This window comes from Mixophyes fleayi, chromosome 2 (assembly GCF_038048845.1).
Source record: "Mixophyes fleayi isolate aMixFle1 chromosome 2, aMixFle1.hap1, whole genome shotgun sequence".
Taxonomy (NCBI): Eukaryota; Metazoa; Chordata; class Amphibia; order Anura; family Limnodynastidae; genus Mixophyes; species Mixophyes fleayi.
The window spans coordinates 227,744,699-227,767,512 of record NC_134403.1 but is presented as its reverse complement, the minus strand read 5'-3'; the positions used below and the strand labels follow the sequence as shown (position 1 = coordinate 227,767,512).

Below are 22,814 nucleotides of genomic sequence, written 5' to 3'. Positions count from 1 at the left end.
GAGGCATAGACTGACAATCTTCTCAGGATCCCTGTAAGATAATTGGTACACATTATTATTATTATTTGTAAAGAACCAACATATTACTCAGCACTTTTTTTACAATATTGAATCATTGACCTCAGTTCTTGCCTCATTGGAGCTTACAGTTTAAATACACAAACAACACACAGACACTATGGTCCATTTTGGCACAATCCAATTAACCTACCACCCTCTCCCAAAAATATCAGGCTAGAGTGGAAATTTGTCATTCAAAAGGCAACACTGAAGTGGCATAAAATAAATAAAATGGATGTTCTTGAGTATCCCAGTCAGACTCCTGGGGTAAACTTCTCAAGCTGCGAGATTCTGGCGGGTTCGAAAAGTGGAGATGATACCTATAACAACAAATCAAATTCTAGCTATCATTTTGTAGAATGTACTAAATTAATAACGAGACTCAGATTGGTTGCTATAGGCAACATCATTTATTTATATTTAGTGCCAACAAATTCAGTAGAGCTTTACAATTGGGAACAAAGAGTAATAAAACAATACTAGGTAATACATAGACCGAGAGGTAAGAGCGCCCTGCTCACAAACTCACAATCTATGGGAACATCTCCACTTTTCAAACTCTCCGGAAACTTAAGCTTGATACATTTACCCCCTGGCCTTAATCCCATTGAAATTATGTGGCAAAATCTCAATCTTGCTGTCCATTGCCTGACTCATTGCTTGAGCAGGGAAATATTAGTCCATTTAGCTTTTTAAAGTTAATAGTGACTTATCTAAAAAGACTACTCACTGTAATAGCTGCCAGAGACAGTTCAAATAAGTACTGACCAAGTGGGATGAATACTTATCATATATTTATTTCTTTTACATTTTATTATTTAATGGCTTAATAATTATCCTTCTTTTTGAGTAAACTCTATGAAGAATAATAACTATTCCAATAGTAAACAAAAAATTAAAAACATATTTCAGACTGTCGGATTGTGAAAAGGGGATGGCAAATACCTCTACGCCATTGTAGTATACTAGGAGAGCTGACATAGGGAAGTGAGAGGTTGTAGAGAAGAGCTCTGACCAACATGACTTATGTGCGATTAGCAAATACCTATGTCTCTCATTTACATCTGTTTAATATAAATCATAATGTGGGAGAAATGGGCCAGACAGTTTGCTGCCCGGCTCAGACATTAGAATAGTATGAGTGGATATTCTCCTAATGTGAAAAGTTCAGGGGAAAAACTCCTCCCCTTTAAATTTCTATTTGCCTATAGTTATAGATTAATAAAAATAATGTGCCCTCCATGTGACAGGTCCTTCTTAAGTAAATATTTCATCATATGTTAAAATGGTTTGAGGTGTCTAGACCCTTTCTCAATAACCTTTTCCAAAGGTGCTACTCAGAGGGTTTCCTTCAGGTGCTATGGTTTCCTCTGACAGACCAAAGACATATTGCATTTAACGTCCTGGTTTGTTTCACATTAATTAACGTGCAAAAGTCTTTAACTAGTGCATTAATCCCATAAATCCAATAATAGAGAATACACTACTGAAGCACAGGGAAGCGCAATTTCAATCCATAAGATCCACTGTTGCCATGGTGATATGTCCATATAGGAAATGTGATGTTGCCATGGTGATAGATGTTCATCAGATCTGCAAAATAAAGACTACAAAAATTTAAAAAGTGTACTGAGGGATTTAAATGTTTCAACTAAGTACTGCATGAAAGTGAACTTTTCAGTAATTTAACTTCTTTACTGTTTCTTGCACCTTTACTTCATGAAAATTAAAGATTCATGATTTAAGATTCAGCAGGCATACTCGTCTTAAAAAGCCTAACAATGCTACAGTGAAGAACAATGAAAACCATCAGAAAGTACATAATTGGAAAAATTAATTTCTAGTTAATATTTTTTTTTACAATAGTGAACCAGATAAATCCTTATATGATGTTTGAAGACACCGGTGTTATTAATATAAACTCTGATCCAACAGGCAACTTGTACAACCACTCCTGAATTTTGCTGGATCCCAGCCTTTCTTGTCTCACTGGATTTACATTGTGGCAAATCTGTAGAAACTTATACAATGGTTTGGACACATTTCTGTGAATAAGATGACAACTAAGCATAAACAGTGAAAAGAAGTGAAATTCAATCTGTTCCATTGTTGAATTTCTTTTATTGTTGTAAACCATCCCTGTTTGGACAGAATTGCCCACCATACCCTCCATTTGTAGCATTGACATTTTCAAAATGGTTTCTTAAAGTATAACTATTTAGAAGTCTTGGAGGTCTATGTATCATTGGAGGGTAGTAATACTTAAGAATCTACAGAGAAAAGATATAACCCTGCTATTCAAGAACACTTACCTGCCCTGCGAGGCTTGGTGAAGAACCCTCTCCACAATGAAACTCTTATTTCATTGCGAAAGGGACTGGCTTCATTTAAGAAACGGAGTTGACTTACTGCACATGCGTCAATGTTTTGTTGTGCAAGCGCAGTAAAGTCAACTCTGGTCTATGAAGGGGAGGAGCATGCAGCTTGCAAAGAGGATCCTCTCCAGCGGGGCAGCACTCCATTGGAAAAGGAGACTTGTCATCCTGCGATGGGGTTAAGATTTTAATGCTAGTGGTGAAAAGTGGTCACTGATTGATGAATTGATTCAGTTCAGTGTCCCGATAGAGGTCTATGGGGAAAGTGCTAAACAGCTGAAGGATGCTTAAGGCCGTAGAAATCTCTGATGTCTCCGGTGTAAAGCCTTTGTTAAATGGGAGAAATCGGTGAAATAGCCTTTTTCTTCTTACAGATTTTAGGCTCTTCACCACTTCATAAATAGACCCTGGGTCATCAATGCAGAAAACAGCATGCTCAAACTCACTGAAGGAAGAGTTGTAGACTATCTCAAATCCAGTAACTTACAGGATCCCATCAGTATAGATTTACCGGGGGGATCATGTCAAACAAATCTTATTGACTTTTTTGACTGGGTGACTAAAGTAGTAGATCAAGGGGGGCCATAGATGTAGCTTATCTAGATTTTAGTAAATCTTTTGACACTGTTCGACATCGCAGACTGTTAAATAAACTTGAAAGCTTGGGACTGGATTCTAAGTTGGTTGAGTGGATAAGATCTTAATTGCAGGATAGAACACAGAGAGTTATACTAAATGGAATACATTCACAGGATGGAAAAGTTTCCAGTGGAGTACCCTAATGATCTGTACTTGAACCAGTGCTTTTTAATATCTTTATTTGAAACATTGCAAATGGCATTGAAGGGAAAGTATGTATTTTTGCAGATAACACAAAGATATGCAATAGGGCAGACATAACAGGAGGGGTAAAACAAATTATTGATGATTTAGATAGACTAGAGAAATGGTCAAGAGAGTGGAAACTACAGTTTAATGCCAAAAAATGCAAAATCATGCACTTGGGTCTACAAAACCCAAAGGCTAAATATATCATTAATGGCATAATAGAAACTACTGAAGAGGAAAGGGATCTAGGAGTCACTATTTCAGGTGACTTCAAGGCAGGTAAGCAATGTAACAAAGCAATGAGAAAGGCAAGCCAGATGCTTGGTTGCATTGGGAGAGGAATCAGTAGCAGAAAGAAAGAAGTAATAATGCCACTGTATAGGTCATTGGTACGGACTCATCTAGAATACTGTGTTGAAGTCTGCAGGCATATCTCCAGAAGGATATAAATACCCGTACATTAGAGACTTTACAAAGAAGGGCAACCAAAATGGTGCATGGCCTACAGCACAAAACTTATCAGGAAACACTCAAAGATCTTAATATGTATAGTTTGTAGCACAGAAGGGAAAGGGAGGCATGATAGAAACTTTGAAACATATCAAAGGTTTGAACAAGATACAGGAGGGAAGCATTCTTAAAAGGAAGAGAAGTACTAGAACACGAGGACATGCACTGAAACTGGAGGGAAGTAGGTTCAGAGGAAATTTGAGGAAAAACTACTCCACAGAAAGGGTAATGGGTAAGTGGAACAGCCTCCGATCACAGGTGGTAGATGCTAATACAGTAGAGCAGTTTAAACATGCTTGGGATAGACATAAGTATATCCTTATCAGGGGCGCACGGAGCATTTTTAATGGGGGGTTTCCCCTCCACGAAAAACCCCCCAAAAACAATGAGAAAGCTGCCGCGCATGCGCAGCAGTTCCATTTAGGCAGCACTGTACTATACAGCAGCCGCGGCGCTGTCAAAGAAGCGTCCGCGGCAGTGCTGTATACAATACAGCACCGCCGTGGACGCTTCCATGACAGCGCTGCGGCTGCTGTATAGTACAGTGCCGCTATGTAGGGCACTTTTTTAGCGGAGGGGAGGGGTTTCTGGAGACCCAGAAACCCCCCCCTGCGTGCGCCACTGCCTTATAGAGAATAAAGGATCAAATAGGGTTTAAGGTATCATAGATTAATAAATAAAATGGGCAGACTAGATGGGCCAAGCGATTCTTATATGCCATGAAATTCTATGTTTCTGTTTCAATTATTAAAAATAGGTAATCTTACCAGAGCACATTAAGTAATTATAAAACTTAATTGTAGCAAAACAGCTGTTATACTGAGACAAATACATTCTGTATATGGTTGTGTAAAAATGCTAAAAACCTGGATTATTCCATATAAATAATGCTTGCATATAGCACTTGCCTTATTTCTTCACCTACAAGTTTACCATAAATACAGATTCCAATGTGTTTCATACCTGTGCGGTTTCATTTTTTTATATTTATATTGAAAACATATTAAAATATCATGCAATATCCATCCATTTTCTATTGACATTAAAGAGAAAATGTAAATTGCACTAAAACATACTTAGATTGCTTGGTATTGAATATCAATATACATTTCTCTTGCAATTTTAATGTAACTAACAATGCTGGAAAAATACTTGCATGTGAAAAGCCCTTAAATACATAATTTTAATGCTGTATATGGTTTTGTCAGTTAATACCAATCTAACCTAATTTTGCAGTATTTCTTTTGTTATAATTTCTGTTTTCATGTCTGAATAATGTATTTTACATCTGTAGATGGGTTCATGTGTTCAATAACTAACAAAAAATGTATAAAAGTTTGGGTGAACATTTACTGTTATATTTCTTGGTACCAAAGCATGTGGGGATAAGAAAGCTTCTTCAAACTGAACAACCTATGGATGCTCAATGCTTTGGTTAAAAAAAAAAGAAAAGAATAAATGAGGGATTTAGGTGGCAATTGATCAGGAAACGATTACTGATCTACAAAACGGAATAAGAAACTCGAATCCAGACAACTGTAACTATTCTGAGCAGCAGAGATTATATGAGGGGGTTACTTCATATTCGCATAACCACAAATATTTTGCTTCTTAAAAAAAAAGAGACAAGCTGTCGTGGTCAACTTTCTGCTGGAAGAGGGACGTGTAAAGAATACGTAACCAGCTCTCATTTTACTGAAATACCTCTCTCAGCTCTCACTTTGGACTCTGATCGGCAGTGATTTACACACCGCCTCCTTACTGCTAGGCAGGATCTGGAGAGGAAGGATCTCCCGTGGACTTAGGACGGACTGCTAGAGCCCACGGTCGCGTCCAGTTGGTGTGGCAGGTCAGGGGGCCACACATGGTCCTTGGTGGGGTACCCACCAGCTCTCTGGTGACCTCTGAGATCTGTCTGGCCTGGCCCCTCCCAGTCGGCTCGGGTTCTGCGGCGCATCCCAGCCACCACCCCCTTCCATGCTCCAAGCATTGTGAGACAAACTGGGAGCCGCGTTGTGTTACATTACAGCAGCTGTGATCAGGGGACAGGGTGAGAGGAGGGCAGAGAGTTCGCCAGCAATCCCCACACAATCATGGCGTGGAGAAGGTCCTCTGCCTGTGGACTCCGACAGAATCAGGTCCTAGGATCTCCCTGTGCCTTGCTGCTGCTGCTGTTTCTCTGCAGGGTGTACGGTGAGTTTAGTTTCGGGGGAGGGGGCGGGGTTGGTGTATAGAGGGGAATCTCTGATCTTTAGTGACTGGCTTTTGCCACTTATCGTTCACAACTTTTTATTGCACAGTCATGTTACCCACAGCGTCCAGTTCTTAAACCTAAACCCCACCCTATGTCTTGTCTCTGGGGACTCTCATTTCCAGATGAAGAAATCTATTTTGCAGTCCCGTTGGCTTCCCACTTGTCGCTATATAAGAACCGTTACTTGCTGCATACTGCCCAGCGGGACTGATGTATGTTGCCTGCCTGTGTGCAGGAAGTACATGTCTTATTAACAACCCCACTTTAACATTCCTTTGCAAACAGTCATTACTCCCGGCGAGAGGATGGTTTCATATGTGCGCAAATGGAAAAAGACCCTTGGCATTACCATAGCAGTATCACTGGCCGCCCCTTCCATGCTTCATTCCGGCTTTTAAACTTTGTAGTTTGACGGGGTTCTTGTGTAGAATCCCCATTCTTCCCCCCTCCCCCCTTGCAGCCAATTGTCTGAATTGGGTATGGGCTGAACCAGCTATTTTATGTGGGCCCGTAATGTCATCGCCTGGGACTAGTGTTCTGTGGCAGGGACTGGCCACCTCACTGTGTGACCTGGGAGACCATAGCTGATGTCACTGGGAGCTGGAGGAGGCGTCTCGCTGGTGAATGGATTGTCATGTTGTATGACAATAGGGATTAACCTTCGCTGTGGTTACCACCTGTGCGTGCAGAGGATTGGCCAGGTTTTCTATTTTATTTTGGTCACCGTGGGTACTAACTGTATGGTCAGGATAACAATACCTGCAATTTAAACCTCCTAAAGTGTTTCGAAATAAATATTTTATATTGTTAGTGCTCGGTAGATTATCCAGCTGGGTTGGTATTTCCTTCCAATATGTGCTATGCAAGCATTGTGCACTATCAGGCTTATTTAATATAATCATACCTCTTAACTTTCCACTATTAGACAAAAATTCTGTTCTCCCTTATTTGAAATGAATACCTCTTTTGAGTTAGACATAATAAACTACACAGATGGCTCCCAAAAGTGACAGAATCATAAATTTATAAAAGTAGTTAACCACCCCTGCATATTATTATTAATAATAATAATAATATTATTATTATGTCTAAGAGTATATACAATACTAATAATATAAATAGATATGCAAAGTATGGTTACGTTTTTTTATATCAGAAATATACATTTTTTTTTTGCTATATAGTGCATTTGATCAGTTCACATTTGTAGATATGTTTAGAGGTAAAATTGCAAGTTATTTTGCAATAATACTCTGCTCCTGAACCTTACCCTTCCCTACCTAGTGCAATAGTGAGTACTGAATTGATTTTTTAAAATACCCTTTAATTAATAAATTCAACCCAATAAATACAATAAGGGGAATACATTGTAAACTTAGCTCACTTTTTGCATTCTGATCTGAGGTTACAAAGATGAAGGGTGTGCTGTTTGTTCAAACATTAATAACATGTTAAACATATCATGTTACTAAATGACATCAGAGATGTCTTTGAAGATATTGAAATATGAAATACTGCACTATGTTAATACCTTACTGTGAGCTATGCACCATAAGACAAAGTGCTAAATTGGGAATAACTTCAAGTATGCACCATAATCAACTTTGGTACATGATATTAATAATCAGGCGTGACTAACAAAATCTTCTTTTTCCGAGTTCAGGGACACTAAAAATTGCAACACGTTATTTATAAGGAGCTCCCCTATCTTTCCAAATCTTCATGCTTTTCAATAAACGCAAATTGCTGTACTCTGCCATGAATCCCCTTCATCTAGTCCAGGGCCATCTTAACAACATTATGGGCCCCCGGGCAAAGCAGTGTACACACAGATATAGATATACACAGATATAGAGATAGATAGATGTACTTGCTCAGTGACCCTTGAAGGTTTTTTATGCAGGTTTTTTTTTTTTTTTGCAGGATTATTTATTCTAATTAAGAGCCCTTCCTATGGGGCCCCCTTGCCCATGGGGCCCCCGGGCACCTGCCCATCGCGCCCAATGGAAAAGATGGCCCTGATCTAGTCATTCTAGGGATTAAGTTATCCAACTCATGAGCAAGCAGGGAGACAGTGATTGTCTGGGTGGGGAGAAAAATAGAAATACTGGAGAGCAACGGAAGACACAAGGCAGAATCTTGCACAATTTATCCTTCATGACTAGTGTGTATACAGTTAACAAGTACCCAAATTGCATACAGCATATCAGAATACATTTGCTCAGTCTTAGTTTAAATTTGAACAGTTAGGTGTGTCTCTAATTAGACCCTCCAACATGACCCATTTTATCCTGATAAAATGCTCTGTTTCCAAACTTCCCAAGAGCTGCATGCAGCGGATTTGCTCTAATGTGCCAAACGAATATCGTTCCCTATTCACTTTGATGATGTGCTGACTGAGTAAATCCACACTTCAGAATTCCACAATTTCCTGTTCAGACAGTTGTGGCATTCTAAGATACAGTTATGAAGATGGTTGGGACATTCAGAAGTGGAGCATTCTGTACCAGGTGAAATGCTGGAGTGTGAGGGTGTATAAATTACTACTTACCAAAATTTCCTTTAACATTTTTGCATACTACTATCTACTGAAACACAGTAATATTTTTTTCAGTCCTGTTTATGTAGGTGTGTCTGTTTAACAGACCTCTTGCAGTTTGGTAGTCTGGTTAATCATAAACATATTTGTGTATGTGAGCTGCGATTAGGTATTGTAGTAAATCTGTGTTCCGGATTGCAAGTCATTTACACACCCTCCACGGTGAAACTGCTGTTTTTGTACGCAGTCCAAGAAACAAATTGCTAGTATTACACCAAGTTCCAACAATACATAAAAGTATGTTTCATAAGCAGCATTCACAGTGATTAGCAATGCTCATGGGATGGAAACTTCATCGTCCCCCAGCCGGAGCTTGCAAATTCGCAGGGATGCCCCTTCGGGCTTTTACTACGCATGCACTGTTCCCTCATACTGATGCACTTATTCCAATCCCAGCTATGTTCAGAGCAGGCACTTGGTATTCCAACGGCCCTGCTCACAGGTACTAGTACCAGGGTACCTTCTGTATGATGTCATATTTGTGTGGCTTTCCTCCCACAGTACAAAAACATACTGGTTAATTAATGTTAGTGTGTGTGTTTATGTGCTAGAGAGTTTAGATCAGTGATATGCAACCTAGTATACTTCAGGGTCCTGTAACCTTCAACAGGGCTGCATATTACCCTTAATCTCAGTGACTAGTTAAAACTATGTTTACTCAAAGATAGACATGTATCAGTAATAACATATCAGCAGGCATTTAAAACAAGTGTTACAAGCTATAACAAACAAATCTGACAATAAAGCATAAAGGATGAAGGCTTGGTGGGCAGCCTGTTGCTCATCACGGAATTAGACTGAAAGCACCATTGTGCAGGAACTTTTGTGATTGATTAAACATTCTTTGTAAAAGTGCTGTGCGATATGTTGCCACTACATAAATAAAGGATAATAATAGCACTAATTGCATTTTCATCATGTTGCTTGCAGCAGCTGCAGGCTTATACATTCTTTGACGTATCCAGCAAAGAGGTACTTTTATTTTTCTTGCACAAGTCCCCTTTAATTTGGCTACTTCTTGTTGGTCCCACATTACTTTGGAAGGAAAAAGCTACTAGATCATCCCATAGCTGTCAATCTTAGTACTTAAGTGATATAATAATGTTTTAGCTTTTCATACTCTTTTCAATAATGTAGGTTGAATTTTTGAATCTCTGTTACCTCAGCCTAGGTGATTGCTATAGAGACAATTGTGAAAAGCAGGATTCAAAGTTGATCTCAATGTAAAAAAAAAAGTTAGGTTGGCGCGTATGTCTTCCACTAGGCTTGTAATAAATCATTGTGCGTTGTTTTTTTTCTGTTGTGTGTGTGTGTAAACCCATTGAATTCACATAAATCACTTTTATTAGGTAGGATAGGTGTGGACATACTTGAACTGGAGGTAGTTCAAAAATAAAGAATAAAGCTTAGTTGGAAACCTCCAAAACATGTTTTTGATGAATGAGCAAAATACTGATAGTCTCACTGCTGAGGTTGGTCATCTTTGTAGCCCCCTTTTCTTTACATTCTCCTATAAACACATATTTGCTAATGTTCTGAACTCAAGTACTGATGTGATAGTCCTTGGAACTTTTTCATTTAGCACCCTGGTCAACTGAATTCTGTTCAGTTCTGTTCAGTTTTGATGTTGGCTTAACTTAACTCTGCTTCTCCCTGAACCCAATAATGACCTGATTTCTTAAGGAGGACTATATTAAAAAAAGCAGTTTTTCCCTATAGACTCAAACAGCTGTCAACAAGGAATATGCACACAGATTGATACCTGTCATGGCAGTCCAGTCAAATATTTCTTTCAGTGCACATCCCTGTTGTAAACTGTTTGACTGTTACCTGATGGCACCTCTCCTACTGTTTGTAAGTTTCAGAAAGGTTATATGGCCTTCCTGAGTAAATTATGTGGTGTGTGATAGGTGGTGCTCCTTAGAGAGAAATTCTTTCCTACTAGAGTTGTTTTTTAATTTGTTTATCCTTTCTCTTCAGTCTGCAATAATTAATACATGCCGTTTGGGTATAATATATTTATTGCTATTTCTTAGAGTTTGTCTAACTGTTACCTATCTTTGTAAGTTTTCTGAACAAGTCTCTCTGTAAAATGCATATATTCCTGTTACGTCATAGTGTTGCTTTTATTTCATCATCAGCATTAATTAATATAGCGCCATCAATTATGCAGGACTGTACAGACAATATTACATTCACAGCAGTCCCTGCCCCATTCACGCTTACAGTGTAAATTCCCTAATACACACACACACACACACCAAGGTTAATTTTGTCAACGGCTGATTAAACTATCAGTATGTTTTTGGAGTGTTAGAGGAAACAAGATGAAACCCACGCAATCACGGGGAGAACACACAAACTCCACACAGATAAGGCTATGGTCTGGAATTCAACTCATGGCCCAGCACTCTGTTGCAGAAGTGCTAACCACTGTGCCATCATGCCTCCCAATTCTATTTTTTTCTTTCTCTGTGTGGCTTGCTTCACACATTATATAAGGGACGTATTAACATTGGATGATTTTAACGTGTCAACTTGTATATGATATGATAAAAGCTAGAGTAAGGCATTTATTTAATTATGTGAGCTTAGAGTCTAGCGGAGAAAGTAAGGTATTTTTTAGGAACCAATGTCACTGTTTATTGCATTGCTGCTGTGGTAGGAAGAGTGTCCCATATAAACGTCTTTATAAATGGTTTTAGTCTTTTCTCCACAAATCATCAACCACATCTAATTAAACTTTCCCTTGCCTAATTTGGTATTGCTTTCTATAACTGCTCTTTGTGTATTAAGGATTTATTTTTCTCTAATTAGGCAAGAACACTCATGAACAGAGATTGTACAGAGTATACTGCAGCTTATGTGCATACTTTATTTAACCACTTCATAGCCAGGCCAATTTGCACATTTTTGCCCTGTGACAGTTTGTCTAGGGTTAACATTGTTTCCTAGTCTACCAAAGTGTACATGATATTGTTTTTGTGGAAAGATGGGGCATTAATTTAGTAGCATATATCAATAAATATGATTTGCATTTGCGTAACTACATCTGTATAAGGAAAAAGAGCAAACATTTGAAACACTGTTATCCTTGATTGCACACATAACAGTGCTACTGTGAATGTTCATGTTTTTAATCAAGATCTGACAACATTATGTGGTCTAGAAAATTTTAGCCTTCAAAGTCTATTTCCTTTTTTCACACCAGGACATGACTGCAAAGGTCCTATCTTGTCACAACAGCCAAAATACACCTGTTGCAAACAACCCTCTCTGTTACTATATGAATATTTTGGACATTTTTAACTATTTCTTTTTGGCTTTGTTGAGTAAGGGAGTCTCGACCAGGGCTCCCAGATATAATTAAAAGAGACCATATGATATGGTCCAGCAATGATGGAGCACATTTAGACCTTCAGAAGGCAGTTACCCCAGAGATGATTTTCTGGCACCTTACTGTCATTGCAGGGGCACTGCTGTGCTAGAAAATTAGGAACAACCCCCAAATGAATTTTGTCTAGGTATTTTTCTATTGGTATATTGTGCATATATTAACCCTAAAACACTATGGGCCATATTTATTAAAGAGGTTATTTTTAACACAATCCCTTTCAATTCTTATCGCAAAGATAAGGATTAAAAGATTGTGTGTATTTATTAAACAACTTCAACAGGAACAGCAGTCACGAAAGGCTGCTGTTCCTGCAAATACCCCTCTCCTATCTTTCTATGGTCACTATTGCAGTGACCACCTTTACCATAGTGACCAGAGGGGAGAGCAGTAACATGCAGTGAGGTATCCGAAGGTCCCTCTACCGCAATGCTCTCCCTGTAGGAGCAGAGCTGAAAAATTACACACATGGTAATGTACTCCATCGCAGCAGAAATCTATGATATCTGCTGCGATGCTCTGTTAATAAATTTGCATATTACTTAGATATGTCTATTCCCCCAAAAACAGCCACTTTCGGGGGAATTTACTGGCAAAAGCTATAATAAATCGGCCACTATATCAATGATGGCTAACCTGTGACACTCCAGGTGTTGTGAACCTACAAGCCCCAGCATGCTTTGCCAGCTATCAGCTAGTTATCTACTGGCAAAGCATGCTGGGGCTTGTAGTTTCACAACACCTGGAGTGTCACAGGCTAACCATCACTGCCCTATATTATTGACTGGTCCTATACGCCGAATAAAAACAACTAATGAACATTAACAGACATGCTAATATTAATTTAATTCGCCCACTAAGTTGTATGTTGATTTTCAAATCAATACATGGCTAACCAATAAACTATAATAATGCTAAACTCTGTCTAAATAATAACATAAACTTGCCTGACTTCTAAAACCCACAAAAATAAGTGTCCACACAGAACCTGATATATTGGGCAATAAGGGATTAACACAGGGAACATTATTTTATTTTTAATCCACACAGTACACACTCCTTGATCATGGACCCAATGTGATGTCACGGACCTACTTATATAAACTTTTAATCAGTAGTTGATGGAGACTGGTATACGTTTATGCCACACCACTACTTCTTTCACTGCTTTAATTGTAAAACTATCAAATTCCATACCGCCATTTCAAAATTTCCACTTTAACCAATGTCTTTTAATACTTCAAATTTCTTTTTAATGTGCTGTCAGTGATCATATTGTCAGGAAACTACGGATTGGTTCCTGAGTGTTTCTAGTGACCAGAATTGTCTACTGACAGCTCGATTATAATTATCAGGAGAGCGAACCAAACATCTTCGGATTACGCCTTTTTCCGTAGTCTGAGCAACACGTTCACTGTCCCAATGTAGAAAGGCAGTGGGAGGATGGGAACTAGCATAAAAAATATTCCTTTTTTATTGAAAATCAGCATGACTCCTTCAGAACTTTCATTTAAAACTATTTTTGTAACTGTTTTAATTTTGGTACTACCATACCTGGGGTGTATCATGGTCTACCACTGACCATACTTTCAGGTGAATCTTATGGATTTAGTGCTTCTAGCTCCATAGGTACTGTGGATTTGAGTTCCTATTCATCATCATTTATATGTAAGGTGCCACAAAACTCTGCAGCGCTGTACAGTTGTAATAATAATAAATCATATAAACACAAATCATAGATTAAAATACAAAAGCACACACAAGGTTGATGAAGGAGGTGCAGACATTTTATAGGGGCAGCGATGGTGGAGTAGTGGTTAGTACTTCTGCCTTACAGCACTGGGGTCATGAGTTCAATTCCCGACTATGGCCTTATCTGTGAGGAGTTTGTATGTTCTCCCCGTGTTTGCGTGGGTTTCCTCCCAGACTCCCAAAAACATACTGGTAGGTTAATTGGCTGCTAACTTAAAAAAAAAATTGACCCTAGTTTGTCTGTGTGTATGTGTGTGTTAGGGAATTTAGACTGTAAGCCCCAATGGGGCAGGGACTGATGTGAGTGAGTTCTCTGTACAGCGCTACGGAATTAGTGGCGCTACATAAAAAAATGATGATGATGATGATGATGACATGAGACAGATGGTAGAAAGTGCACTGCTCATGAGTGCTCACAATGTAGAGGGAGAGGAAATTACTGAGACAATAGGAGTTATTTGGACTTTTAGTGGAGATTGGGATGGTATCTAACAGTACCCAGAGGCTGTAGTATTAGGGAAGGTAGGATATGTTATAATCAACAGATGGGTTTTGAGAGTGCTTGAAAAAAAGTTCTTGTAGGCAGGAGTGAGAGGTGAGTGGCAGGTCAGAGGCAGATCTAAGAGAGCTTTAGTGGAGAGTATTTTGTAATGAGGTCAAGATATCAATGAGGGGGAGGTATTGGTGAGTTTGAGTAGCTTGAATTGGATTCTGGAGATCATGGAGGCCAGTGTATTGATTTGTAGAGTGGTGCAGAGGACATGGATGAGTTGTCGCCCATTCTAGGTTTTAACATTACAGGCTGCTGCTAGAAAAGTCCATGTTGGCGGTTTTCTTACTTAAAAACCAGAATGGAAATGCCTGTTTTCTCTGTTTTCTCATTTTTCGGTTTTATTGAAGCACACAATATGTACTGATTTTTGAAGTATGTTATTGTATGTATTCTATTATCAATCATCTCATAGTAATTTTAAGGACTCCTATACCAGTGTTTTTCAAATGCCGTCAATTAACACATGTAAAATGCATGTAAATGGGTCTGGCATTATCCATTGTTTTTTGTTGTTGTATCATTTTTCAGAACGCTACTGGTTGCATTGTTTTGCATTAACCACTTATGAATACATTGGGAAATTCTCCTGTGAGCTATGCACTTTTACCAGCAATTAATAGAAGTAAAACAACAGTTGATATGAGGCCTAACAGTTTCCAGATCCTATAATTATGGTTGATAATTTAAGGAATTCCTGTTTAGAACTCTATTTTTTAGCTCCATTACTGCCACTATCTGGAAACTTCTTAAATATTTTGCTGGAGGTTTCCGTGGTGCAGTGCTTGTGGAGGTATGGGTTTTGTGAGCCTGTGTGGATTGAGAGAAGATGTGTATTGGGTGTGTGCTTACCTTAGTGATGTGTAAATCTAGGCCGATGTCCTGATGTTGAGACAGAGTGGTTATATGTTCTGAATGTTCACTTTGTTGGAGTCTATGGTTCGTTGTCATTATATCAGTTATTCTTGTAGAAAGAGTATTGCGAATATTTCTTGGGATGGATGTATCAGTTATCCTTGCAGTATCTCTCATAACAGTGTTTAGCTCATTAGCTGTTAACATTGTGCGACATACACATCAACTGCAAGTATTGCGGGCTATACATAACCACACAACCCACTGTAAGCATCAACACAAGCTATACACATTTTTTTTAACGTTGTGTTTAAAAAAATTAAAATGATCCGCACGGGTTTTTCATGTAATCGGATTCAGTTTGAAATCCGGTGCCGCCACCACGCGTTATCCATAGGTGTAAGCAAATTTTTAGGGGAGTGGAGGGGAGGGTTTAACCCAGCCATCTTGAATATAACTCTCATTTGCTGGTAGTTGTTGAATTTATTGGTGACTGCATGCAACTGGCTGTGAGTATTATGCATTGGCATAAATTGGCATACATTTGTATTGCATTACACAACCTTCTATTTTATGCTATCTACATACTGCACTTTTTTTTGCTACACTAATTTATATCTATACCATTACAAAGCACATTAGTACATACATACATACATACATTAATTAGTGATTATTATGTTTATTAATTTCCTTTTTTTAACATGCTTTTTGTACAAAAAAAATCACCTTTTCCATGATATACATTACTGAGAAACGTAATTTCATTATTACATGATTTTAATAGTTTTCTCATGTTTTCAATTTTTAGCACAGAGGTGCGAGATAAAATCGCCGATTTGACAGTTTACTGTGGTGCGTTAAAAAATAATTGAATAGCTTTTAACGCTTCTCCCTCCCTTCCTATACTTTCAATGGATCATCTAATTGTCCGCAATAGGACTGTTTTTGCAAACAAGATGGATTGTTAAAAATAGATTTGAATAATGGGTAAAGTTACGTGCTCCAGAAGGAGTGAAAACCGTGTTAAAATCACTTACCGCGGTGCTAAAAAAAAATTACTGCTAAGAATTTCCCAAGATATATCGACAAGACTTTCCCTACAAGGATAACTGACACATTTACAAAGCACCACTGGCCCCAACAAGGTGAGACTCTCACCCTCTCTTTTCTCTACAGAGCTCTACATGCACCAGGCTATATTCATTAGAGCAGTTGGGTTGTTATGAAATAGCTTTAATAGCAACCTTAATGCAATTTTGGTGCAGTTGGCTAACACATTTTGAGAAATGCCCTATGCAAGCTACTGCTTAGCAACCCAACTGTTCTAATGAATGCAGGCAGCCGGCAACTTAGCTCTGTGCCAGAATTCGGTTGGACTATGCAGCTATCAAGCGCTATTATTACTCATGTTCTCCTCACAATTAGCAGAAAGTTTTAAAAACCATTTTAATAATACTAATTAAAAAATTATCTTTTTTTTAACAGAGTATGTGATACCTTTTTATTTGTGAAGATTGTATAATGTTGAGAGCTGATATTTTGTCCTCCTGCTGAACATACTTGCAGACATTATTGGCTTAGATATGCACACTCAAGTGCTTGTGAAATTCAACATGTAGGCATTATGGAAAGTAAACTGCAGCCACTAATGTAAATGGCTGTAAATGATTTTGAATCACCCTTAAAGGCTACATATACGTAAATGAAGGGAAAATAAACTTTTTTTTTTCGTTCTAAATTAATTTTTTACCTGTAATGCTTTGTTTTCAAGATTTCCTTTCGATGTAAGTGTATTTTATGCCTGGAGTCCAGAGTTTTAAGCTGCTGGAGAACTACAGAGTGTAAGCCTTTGATGGACATCTATAGCAGTGTTGTATGAACATCCTGAAAGGCGTAGTTCAACAGCTGGGCTGCTTAAGGTTGATAATCCTTGGCTGGGCAGTATTTATTGTGTAATTCAATCACTTAACCCTCTTTCTGTTCATGTTTGTCAATATCTATTTAACAAATCAATATAAATACCTTGGACAACATAATCCCAAATTGTTCAGGTTATCTAACCTGCTAATGTTGTTTTCAATTTCTACAGCTACCTAAATGATATATTTTTGTAATTTTTATTTACACCCAAAGCTGAACATGTAATTTTGAGTGCAAGTAATTGAGCTAGAATAAAACTAGAAATATTATTTATCTGAGGTTTATTGATCAGACAGGAACCCCAATGCATGTAACAGCCCAGACTAGGAGACCCTTCCTTCTGAAAATCCCGATGTTAGTATAAAACAAGGCTATCCCACGCACAACACCTCCCCTAGGAATGTCCTATTCATGTGTGTAAGAAGATCACAAGGATGAGACTTTATGTACAAAAATTTTACTCTTAAGAAGCTTCAAATTTAGTCTAACACTAAGGGGGGGATTCAGTTGCTGGCGATATGCTGCGCGGACACCACCGCAAACATCCGGCTGCGCACATTGCTGCCATTATGGTAGGAACCTCTACTATTTTTTCTGCGCACTTCAGGGAGCGAAGAAAAATGTGTTGCAATTCTTGCCATAATATCAGCACTAGGTGCTTCTGTGGACATTCCGGAGACACATCTGAATTGAATCTCCCCCTAACAGTTTAGAAAAGTTTAAAAAAAGAAATGTGTGTGTGTGTGTGTCAGCATCAAAATCATGCACCACCGAATAGAGTTAGAACACAAAAAGACAGGGATGAGGGTTGCGCTGCTGACTGAACCAAAAAAAACAACAACAATCCTTATCCACATCAGTATTCTCTTGAGGTATAAGGAGAGACACTGGATGATAATGTACAAAAATATTTTTGAAAATTTTGACATCAGAAATTGGAAATGTACCGCAGAACATTACACATTAAAAAATCAATATGGAGATTCATACAACACGTATATAACACGGAAATATAGATTCCAGTACTAAATTAAAACCAACCGCGGCTGGAATTTAAAACCAATTATACACTGGAATGCGCAACCAGAAAAAAAGTGTGGCCATCACTAATTGATCCAGTTCGTGAAAATGTAAGCACATCCAGATAGAAACACTCACTGTGAGAAATCAGCTCACAATAGAAACAAAATAGATGAATAGTGGTATCCGAAGATGTAGAATCCTCCTTATGTTAATAGTAAATAAAGTAAATACTGTATCACCTGGATCGCGGTAGTCCGTCACACTACCTCTCACACTGCCTATGTTCGTGTCGTTCCCTCCTGGGATAGCCGAGCCAACTCCATGCAACACACCAGATAAGGTGGATGGTTCCAATATTGTGGTATCTCACTCCCGACTCAAGCGTGAACTATGCACTGATAATATAGAGTCCTGCCAGAAACCTTCAGGTTTAGCATGTGAGCCGGCAATAGCGATCGGAGCGTCCAGGCCAGTGATAAAAGATGATGAAAAGGTAAGTACAGAGGATACTCCCATGACCAACACAGATGGTAATAAATCGAAGATCAGAATAGGAGGCAGTCACATCCGGATCCAACTCACAGACACCCCCGCTGACGCGTTTCGTGCCCGTACAAGGCACTTTCTCAAAGCTGCTAGGGGTAATTGAGACTGCTTTAAATAGTCATCCAATCAACAGGTGAAATAAGTACTGAATAGAGTACTTACAGAAACACGTCAAGTGAAGGACTAGTTGGACTTACCCCATCAGAATCTACAATTCAGTTAGATGGTTTAACGCCTTCAGTTCTCCAGACATTTGCTGACCATTTACTGGACTGTGTCTCTGAATTGATAATGAGTTTGAGGAGAAGTGTGTGGGGGGGACTCGTCATTTTGGTAACTGGGAAGAGAGGGAGATTAGGGGGAAAAATGTGTATATGCTACATGTGGGTTGAAATAATAGCAAAATACATTTGACTGTTAACCGATTATAAAAGGGATGAACAATCTGAAGAAAATCTGCACTGTACATACTGAAGTAGACAAAACCAGAGAAAAATAAGCCCGCGCTCGGTATGTGCCACATTATATGTGGTAGCAGCTGCTTGGCAACAAGCCCGCGCTCGGTATATCCCATATTGTATGTGGTACCAGCTGCGTGGCAATATAAATGCCCATATATGTATACAAAACAGAAAGAAAGTTGTCAGCGCTTATCCTTTAAACTGCATATCTGTGTGTGTCTAGCAAAATGAAAACATGAGGTATTAGTTCATATTTTGATCAAAAGACTTAAGCCTGCATCCCACGTCAAGGGTACCTCATTATATGCAGGTCCTACACTGACCTATATGCTTTAAACACTATTAAAATGCAGTTAAAATCAGATGCACTCACCTCCCAGGTATAGGGGTTTACATCTAGCAAAGGCTGGCTTGTGAGCCACACCCAAATGTGCCTTAAATAGGCTTGATGGACAGCTGCTATGACAAAAAGGCAATATTTTGAAACAAAATCTGAGAGAAATAAGCCCGCGCTCGGTATGTGCCACATTATATATGGTACCAGCTGCTTGGCAACAAGCCCGCGCTCGGTATATCCCATATTGTATGTGGTACCAGCTGCGTGGCAATATAAATGCCCATATATGTATACAAAACAGAAAGAAAGTTGTCAGCGCTTATCCTTTAAACTGCATATCTGTGTGTGTCTAGCAAAATGACACAGATATGCAGTTTAAAGGATAAGCGCTGACATACTGAAGTAGGGTAACTAGTGTGTAAATGTTACAATTGCAGGTTCATAAGGGTACTGTAAAAATAAGATCTATATGCAGCAACACCAAATTGGGAGTGGTTTAATAATATACACTATATGGACAAAAGTATTTGGCCACACCTGATTACTTAATTGAGGTGTTTCGATCAGACCCGTTGCCAGAAGTGTATAAGCACCTAGCTATGCAGTCTCCATTTGCAAACATTCGTGATCCAAATTGGGTCGTTCTGAATAGCTCAGTAACTTCAAGCGTGGTACTGTGATAGGATGCCACCTTTGCAATAAGTTCGTGAAATTTCATCCTTGCTGGATATTCCACGGTCAACTGTAAGTGATATTATTAGAAAGTGGAATAGTTTAGGAACAACAGCGACTTCGCCACAAAGCGGAAGGCCTCGTAAAATCACAGTGCAGAGTCAACGACTGCAAAGACGCATGGTGTGTAAAAGTCGCCAACGCTCTGCTGAATCCATAGCTGAAGAGTTCTGAACTTCCACTGACATTAATGTAAGCACAAAAACTGTGCGGCGGGAGTTTAATGGAATGGGTTTCCATGGCCGAGCAGCTGCGTGCAAGCCTCCCATCACCAAGACCAATGTCAAGCGTAGGATGGAGTGGTGTATAGGACACGGACACTGGACTGTGGAGCAGTGGAAACGTGTTCTGTGGAATCACGAATCGTGCTTCTCTGTTTGGCAGTCAGATGGGCTGGTCTAGGTTTGGCGGATGCTTGGAGACCGTTAACTGCTGAACTGCATTATGCCAACTGTGAAGGTTGTTCATTTTGGACAATGTTATGCTTCCAAGTTTGTGGCAACAGTTTGGGGAAGGGCCTTTTTTATTCCAACATGACTGTGTCTCAGTGCGCAAAGCAAGGACTACAAATACATGGTTTGATGATTTCGGCGTGGAAGAACTTGACTGGCCCGCACAGAGCCCTGACCTCAACCCCAGCGAACAACTTTGGGATGAACTGAAAAGGAGATTGCGAGCCAGGCCGCCTTGTCCCACATCAGTGCCTGTCCTCATAAATGCTCTACAGAATAAATGGGCACAAATTCCCACAGAAGCACTCTAACATCTTGGGGAAAACCTTCCAACAAGAATGGAAGCTGTTGTCGCTGCAAAAAGGGGGACCAACTCCATATTAAAGTATATGTATTTGAATACAATGTCATTATGGTCCCTGTTGGTGTAATGTTCAAGCGTCTGAATACTTTTGTCAATATTGTTTATATAACATAACGTTAAAGAGCAGATTTGTGTAAATTTTACTTTTATTACTTATCACATAAGACTGATCCAATGCCTGTGCAGTCCTTCATATCACATAATCTCCCTCAAAACCATTTGCTCTAACATGGCTGGCTATTTATATGGCAAAAAGCAGGCCTTCTGTGACTTAGGCTGGGTATACACTACAGAATTTTCCGACCAATGTGTTCTCTACAACGATTTTACTAATGACTGAAAAAAACAAAAGTCCCGATCAACATGCTGATTCATGCGTACACACTGTACATGTTTTAAAAGATTTACCCTCAGATCTGTGCTCTTCATGCGTCATAAATGTCGGTTGAAAAGATCATGACTCTGTAAACCCTATGGAGATCCTGACCGTGAGTGCATACACACTGCAGGATTGGAATGACATTGGAACAAGATTTATAGTTCCGCTGAACAATCAAATGAAACGACGATCGGAACTTTGGAACGACTTATCGTTCATCATGTAAGTATACACACTATGCGATATTGCCTCGAACGGTCGTTTATCGCTCTATTAACCCAATAGTCAGATGAAAAGCCTGTAGTGTGTACCCAGCCTTACTTGAAAGCTCTATGAACAAACCAATGTTAACTCATTTAATGAATTGTTTTACTACTCATGGTTTTCCCTTTATTATAAGCTTTAGCAATTGTAAATTTTATATTTCACAATTACCTTGCTTAAATTTCAGTAAGCAGGGATCTGTTATGCTTTTTGTGATTTTATGTTTTCGCTTCTCTTTTATATACTTTCTTTTGTGTAAGGTATTTGCAAAGAAGTGTTACTTATCTACTTGCACATTTTATACACTGCTGTATACTGTATGTGTTGAAACTTCAGCTTAATAAATAAAAGAAAATAATCGCCTAAGCCAAATAAACCTAGCTATTTTTTTAATTGATTGTATTGGGGAATGTGTATATTTCATGATAACATGTAAATAATTAACATTTTGAAATAGAATAGGGGGGAGGGGGAAACTTCCTTTCGAATATGTAAGAAATAATACACCTTTCTGGAAGCACCACAAATTCTAACTATGCAGTCTTTGTTTAGAAAGAAGGACACCTGTTTAATTTTTATTGTTATTTTATTTCTTTTTTTTGTTTTTTAGAGGGAACTGTATCTCTGATCTTTGTTGAAACAGTTGCTCTTGGATGCTGGTTGTAAGCTTGCAAAGCAATAACACACTCTCATCTTGCTAAAAGTCGTGACCTGACGTGTGGCTGTACATTTTGAAAATAGTTCTAAAATTTCAACAGATGCTTGTGAAAAAGTTCTATGTATTATATTCACTCAGTATAAAGGCTTTATTAAGGGGATAGAGACCCAATATGGTTCATTTTTAACAAAGAAATCACAGAATACATAGGTTGCTTAGGAGTTATGCAATTTTTTTTTTTATGGTTCAGTGAATTATAATTGGATAGAGATTGAAGTCATATACTTTTAATATGAATAGGAATCTTCTAACATTCCTAAATGTACATCTTATATTTCTACATTATTACATAATATTACTATGTACATGAACATTGTATATTCAACACACGATTGCTTTCTGTAATACTCTGCAAGAGCCTCAGATCCTCCAGAGTTCTTCAGTAAATTTGCAGTAGGGCTAAGAGATGTTTATATAGACAAACCTGTATTAAAAATG

At 38.6% G+C, this 22,814-nt stretch overlaps 1 protein-coding gene and 1 long non-coding RNA gene across 4 annotated transcripts in view; one reads left to right on the top strand and one right to left on the bottom strand.

Annotated features, from left to right (window-relative positions):
* Window positions 1–447: 447 nt before the first annotated feature.
* Window positions 448–5,580, bottom strand: LOC142138710 (uncharacterized). The gene is made up of 2 exons (XR_012688100.1): window positions 5,478–5,580; window positions 448–1,653 (listed from the first exon to the last, which is right to left on the bottom strand). It is a non-coding gene; the product is annotated as an uncharacterized LOC142138710 (long non-coding RNA).
* A 262-nt stretch (window positions 5,581–5,842) lies between these two features.
* NECTIN3 (nectin cell adhesion molecule 3) overlaps window positions 5,843–22,814 on the top strand; it is a 118,120-nt gene continuing 101,148 nt past the window's right edge. For all 3 annotated transcript variants that reach the window (XM_075195561.1, XM_075195562.1, XM_075195560.1), the window contains exon 1: window positions 5,843–5,966. In XM_075195561.1, coding sequence (XP_075051662.1) covers window positions 5,867–5,966 — 100 coding nt within the window. In that variant the 5' untranslated portion in view covers window positions 5,843–5,866. The remainder of the gene's footprint in view (window positions 5,967–22,814) is intronic.